The sequence below is a fragment of the Achroia grisella genome, unplaced genomic scaffold (assembly GCF_030625045.1).
Source record: "Achroia grisella isolate CSIRO2021 unplaced genomic scaffold, CSIRO_AGI_Agris_v1 utg461, whole genome shotgun sequence".
Lineage (NCBI taxonomy): Eukaryota > Metazoa > Arthropoda > Insecta > Lepidoptera > Pyralidae > Achroia > Achroia grisella.
Window position 1 is genome coordinate 706,260 of NW_026712871.1, and position 6,280 is coordinate 712,539.

The 6,280-nt window shown below is 39.6% G+C and overlaps 1 protein-coding gene across 1 annotated transcript in view; it reads left to right on the forward strand.

The window, feature by feature from the left end:
• Window positions 1-6,062, forward strand: part of LOC131845361 (zinc finger protein 397-like) — a 30,061-nt gene extending 23,999 nt beyond the window's left edge. Inside the window, exons 11-19 of the mRNA XM_059194415.1 lie at window positions 185-276; window positions 1,063-1,207; window positions 1,980-2,069; window positions 2,377-2,515; window positions 3,009-3,194; window positions 4,065-4,193; window positions 4,490-4,605; window positions 5,111-5,331; window positions 5,839-6,062. Coding sequence (XP_059050398.1) covers window positions 185-276; window positions 1,063-1,207; window positions 1,980-2,069; window positions 2,377-2,515; window positions 3,009-3,194; window positions 4,065-4,193; window positions 4,490-4,605; window positions 5,111-5,331; window positions 5,839-5,916 — 1,196 coding nt within the window. The 3' untranslated portion in view covers window positions 5,917-6,062. The remainder of the gene's footprint in view (window positions 1-184; window positions 277-1,062; window positions 1,208-1,979; window positions 2,070-2,376; window positions 2,516-3,008; window positions 3,195-4,064; window positions 4,194-4,489; window positions 4,606-5,110; window positions 5,332-5,838) is intronic.
• The last annotated feature ends 218 nt before the right edge of the window (window positions 6,063-6,280 follow it).

Genomic DNA, 6,280 nt, shown 5'->3' on the forward strand with positions numbered 1-6,280 from the left:
GCGTTTATAACATTATTAAGATGAGATATTAACGGCCTCGGTGGTCTAGCGGTTTAACACACTGCCTTACTTCCAATGGTCGCTGGTTCGATTCCTCGCACGGCACAAACATTTGTATTCATGAGTAAGATTGTTTATGTCGGTCTGGGTGTTTTTTATGTATAATGTATGTGTTTATTACTAGGATCACCGAGCCAACAGTCTGATTCGTTGAGCCTGGACGAAAATCTACGAGCGTTACGGCATCTGCACGAGAAATATGCAAATTTAGATAAGGTACGTCCACATTTAGTACACAGATAGTCTAAATCCTGAGAAATGACAAAGGCTACTTTTTAATGCGGAAGAACCTTTTCATCCTCCCTTTCAACCCCTTACAACCCGTAAGGGGTTGAAAGGGAGGATGAAAGGGTGTGTGGAAGTAGCATCATTTTTAAAACTTGAAGCTTATTTGTTAGGCTGTTTATTAGATCTAAATAAAGAATAAAGGGTTGTAAGGGGTAGAAAGGGGAGATGAAAGGTTGTATAAATGTATCGTCATTTTTAAAGTTTGAAGCTTATTTGTCAGGCTGTTTATTAAATATGAATAAATATTACATTCAAAGATGAAAATAATTAGTTTAAGTATTTTAAAATGCTATCCAAAGTATTTATTCCACGCGGACGAATTCAGCAGTATTTGCTATTTTGTTTATCAAATTTCGAACTGACTGGCGCTCGGTGCCGCCAGTAGGTATAAAATAAGAATTTATATAGACTAAAGGTTGGCTGGAATAAATTAAAATTGATAATCGATGGTCCTAAATGATAATAATGGTTTTGTAGAAAAAACTCAAAATTCATAGCGCTAAAAATATTATCTGATTGCACAAAGAGTGAGTGCGTAGCGGTTTTTATGTTGATTGTCGCATGCCTCCTATTTGTTAATGTGTATTTATTTAAAAGAGCAACACGCAAATTTCTTACTCGTTCTTCTTGTGATGAGACAGCTTTCCGAATGAGTGGTAGAATAAAAATATATGACTATTCAAAACATAAAATTATTTCTATTTGTATTCTTAGGACGACATGTACGGCTCCCATCTGTTAGCGGCCAGTTTCAAGAAACCTCCTACAGAGAACTCTGTGAAAATGAACAGCCAGACTGCAAACCAGGTGGTGAGCGTCCGTGATGATGATGAAGTGCTTTCAGTCAGGAGTTCTGAAGGTAATCTTACCGTAATTAATGGCATTCTAATGGGAAAGTCAGGGGTTTTGTTAATTGTCTACATCCCGAAGAACCTTGTACATTGTTTAAATTTTTTATTTAGATAATATTTTGTTATTTAAAATCACAATACTTATTGTTTATTGTTAATAAAATAATAAATCTATACTAATATTATAAAGCTGAGGAGTTTGTTTGTTTGTTTGAACGCGCTAATCTCAGGAACTACTGGTTCGAATTGAAAAATTCCTTTTATGTTGGATAGTCCATTTATCGAGGAAGGCAGGAAGGAAATATAACATTACGCTACGACCAATAGAAGCGAAGCATCAGTGAAAATGTTGCAAAAACGGGGAAAATTATTCATTTTTGAGGGCTTCTGTTGCATGAGCTGCGTAAACGGTTCAAGTTACCCCAAAAATATATATGAACGAATTATTCCCGTTTAAATGATCTAAAAAAGGGCAATCAAAAGATAATCGCAATAGTGTTTTTGATAACCACGCGAACGAAGTTACGGGCACAGCTAACAAATAAATATATATTGAAAATATTGTAACTATTTCACTAAAATAATATCACAAGATATAAACTACGGTAACATAGTGTATATAAGAATAAATAAATAAAAGAATAAATATGTGTATGTGTTGAAAATCTGTTTCAACAAAATACTTTTCACAAGATATAAACTATAGGAATATCGTGTACACTCTCTATGCTTAGCGACCCTGATTTCAATGGAAATCCTGATCGATGGCATATTTTCCAGGCTGCCCGTCAGTCAAAGAATTGGACACGCGAGTTGAGAAACTAGAGGACAGTTCTAATTCCGACTCGGACAGCAGTACTTCTGGATCTGGTAAGATTTTTTTTGACAGTCCACAAATAAATCTATTGAACCCAACAAGGTCTAGTGATTTAGCACTCCGCTTTACTTCCGATGGACGCGGGTTTGATTCCTCGCCCTGGTGTAAACATTTGTATTCCTGAATATGATTGTTTGTAACGGTCTGGGTGTTTTCTATATATATTTACAAAGAAATATCTATGTATTTATATCAGCTGTCTAGTACCCATAACGCAAGCTATGCTTAGCTTGATACTAAATGGTGCCTATGTGAATTGTCCTAGCCCTCTGAGTAATTATTGTTATAATTAATTCGCAGGCAGTTCCAGTTCCGGATCTAGTTCGTCGTCAAGTTCGGACAGCTCGAGCTCGTCGGACAGTTCGGACAGCGAGTCGGACGACGAGAGACCTAAGACTGACAACGCGGCACCCGTCAATAACGTTAACGAGGATGATAGGTTAGAATCAAAAGTGGCTCTGGTTTTACAACACTTTTAGTGCTTATTAAAAAATCGAACTTGATGGATAAGTTTGATCATGATGGACTCGCTGGTCTGGCGGAATAGCACTCCGCCTTAATTTCGATGATCGGGGGTTTTAGTTTTTGCATAGTGCACACAATATCTGAACGTTTTCTATGTATATTATATACAACAAATATGTATTTAAGTATTTATATCAGTTGTCTAGTAGTACTAATACCATAACACAAGTTTTGCTTAGCTTCGGACTAGATGACGCCGTGTCGAGTTTCAGGTTTAATATTATTAATCATTATTATTGAAACTTTCTGTTCTCTTTATTCTTTCTGGATCTTAAAATCCGGCTCGAAGGACCGACCTTATCGAGTTCTTCAATAAAGTGGACTGTATTATGCAACGCGTAGTAACGGTACTGGTACTGCGCGATGAGGCGCCGTTGGTGATAGCGTGTGGTGTGCGTGCGGTGCAGGTCGTTCGGGTCGGAGTGGTACAGCGGCGCGCAGTCGGACTCGGACTCGGACCCCGAGCGGCTGCGGGGCGCGCTCGGCCCGCCGCCGCACCACGACGAGATCAGCGAGTCCGACAACGAGTCGCCCGACAAGAGCTTCCAGTGCCACATCTGCCGCAAGTGGTACTCCACCAGGGTCACGCTCAAGTGAGTCCACGCCCACTACGACATCTACTACTACTCGTAGAGCTTCCGGTGCCACATCTGCCGCAAGTGGTACTCCACCAGGGTCACGCTCGAGTGAGTCCACGCCCACTACGACATCTACTACTCGTAGAGCTTCCGGTGCCACATCTGCCGCAAGTGGTACTCCACCAGGGTCACGCTCGAGTGAGTCCACGCCCACTACGACATCTACTACTCGTAGAGCTTCCAGTGCCACATCTGCTGCAAGTGATACTCCACTTACCCTGTTATTAAATGGTGCTGTGCATTTGTTTATTACTAAACTAGCTGTACTCGCTACTTCGTCCGCGTGGAATTTAACTTTATTAAAAGATTTTTTTCTAAAATAAAAGTAACCTAAGTTACTCATTATATCAGCTACCTGCCAATAAAGGTCCCATCTAAATCGGTCCAGCCATTTCAGCGATTAGCCAAACAGACAGACAAACAAAAAATGTTATTTTAGTGTATGTACCGTATTTATATTCATATGCATGTAATAAAATACGGTTATTTCAATATTACAAACAGACACTTTAATTTTATTTATGTGTATAGATTTAAACACGTTTGACCGCAGTTTCACCTGATGTTAAGTGATGATGTGGTCTAAACTGTTACACAGAAGCTCAAAAAGTGCCTACTGTACAATAGTACTCTTGACTCGCCCAATGTTGTAAGAGTCAAGAAACACTGACGTTGGGAGAGAGTTCTACTCTTTTACTTCTCACATAAGGAAAAATGATACAAAATGGTTTCTACGAGCAGCAGGAATGTCAACTGTATATGGATAGAGCCACTCTCTAAGTCTTGTACTGTGGAATAGTCCTAAATTTTTTTTTTTGTTTGTAGAATCCATCGACGGATCCACCAGAACCGCGGGGGTGGCAACTCGCGGTCCCGCGCTCGCTCCTCAGACAGATACGAGTGTGACTGTTGTAACGAGACGTTTAATCGCCGCGAGAAACTTTGGGATCATAAGTGAGTAAAATTTGTTATGGTCTACTGAGTAGACCGTAAGTCTGTTGAGAAGATTGTTGATTATTCTAGTAGATTTAGACTAGTCACTCGTGTAGATTAATGGTCTTTCGAGTAGACTGTAGGTCTTTTAAGTAGACCGAGAAGACCTGTTGAATAGACCCTCAGTTTTTCGAGTAGACCATCGCTCTTTTAAGCAGTCTGCTGTTCTTTTGAGTCAAAAGTTGGTCTTTCGAGTAGACTGCTGGTTATATCAGTCTACTAAAAGTCTAAAAGTATATTTTCACTATTTAATTCAGGGCTGAGGTGCATCGTGGCACAATGACGGTGCGCTGTGAAGTGTGCCGCAAGTGTTTCGAGGATGACGCCGAACTGGCTGCACACGATCGCACACATTCTGCAGATGAGCGCGCAGGTGAATACTATATCTAATCTCTATCTGACTTTTATTTTTCTTGTTCCGAAGACGGAATATTTATATTATAGATACGTAATGTTACAATTTTCTATTAAGCTATACTAATGTTATGTATCGGAAGGACGATGATAGGTTACTTTTGTATCAATAAAGGTGACGAGCTCTTGTCTAACAGTAATATTTGGAATGAAGATTTAACCAAGAAAGATCGAGACTAAACTCGTATCTGTCAGTCGGAAGTTGCTCCGCTCCATAAGTCCTTCCTTTAGTTTGGAGTGTCATCTGCACTCGTCCTCATCGTCTGAAGCTGTAAAAGCCAGTTGCGGCCAACAGCATTAGAGTAGACCGAAAAAAAAAAACAGTATAATTTTATACTAGTTCAAAAGGCACTATTATATCTGTATGATTGAATATATTTCTATTGTTGTGAACTTAACTATGTAACACAATGCAACAACATTCTTTTTTGGTTAATTGATTTTGATTACACAATCGTGTGCAGGCCGGTGCAGCGAGTGCGGCGCGACGTTCGGCCGCTTCGAGCAGCTGCGGCGGCACCGCGCCTGCGCGCACTCGGGCTCCGCCCCCGCCGCCGGGGGCTCCGCCGCCGCCTCGCTGCCGCACGCCTGCGCGCAGTGCGGCAAGCGGTTCTCACACGCGCACTCGCTCACCAGGCACATGCAGAACCACGCCAAGCAGCTCTACAGATGCGTCGTCTGCAAGGTCCGCGCTATATATATCTATCTATCTATCTATATAATATTACACTACGATTCGAAGCAGCTCTATAGATGCGTCTCTAATAATAACAATAATATATAATAATAATACAGGACAATTCACGGTTTTCATGTAAAAAAATATAATTATAAAGCTGCTCTATAGATTCGTTGTCTGCAAGAACGCCTCTAGTCTTATCTATCTATCTATATAGTAGTAGTAATATCTTCAGACAATACGCAAAGAAATAAAAGAAGAAAAATATATAATAATCTTTATTTAAAAAAATTAAAAGCAGCTCTACAGATGCGTTGTCTGCAAGGTCCCTTCTAGTCTATCTATATATCTATGTATATGTCTATCTATATGTCTATTAATAATAATAATAATAATATCTCAAGACAATTCACGTGCTAGGATAGAACCCGTGGTTATAATAAAGCGTGTGCTAAACCGCTCAATCATCGAGGCCGTAAAATTAAAAAAATAGTAAATAATAATTATTTACAGGCATCATTCGCGCGAGCTGACCAGTTGGCACAACACCTGAACAGCCACCTCGCAAACTACAAGAGACTCAAGCCCTAAGCTTTCGCTCAGGAGTCAACACCTGAGCGAACTCAGAGCAGAACACCTGGGCCAAAGCTGAGGACTATAGGGACCGAACGGGAGCGTGCAAGGATGAAACATTTTAATGAATTACAACACATGATTATTATTATTATATTATATTAATATAGAGTTTTATTTAAATACTGAAGTTTCATTATTCATATACATCAACAAATAATAGGTAAAACAAAAATGTTGTACCCCTTTTTACGAAAATTTCATGGAAATAACTCATGAAATTTCGCACACTTATAGTTTATATAGATAAGGAGTGCAGACGCGATATTCAGACAGCCCAAAAACCTCGAAATGAAACACCACATATGAGGAAAAGAGTATA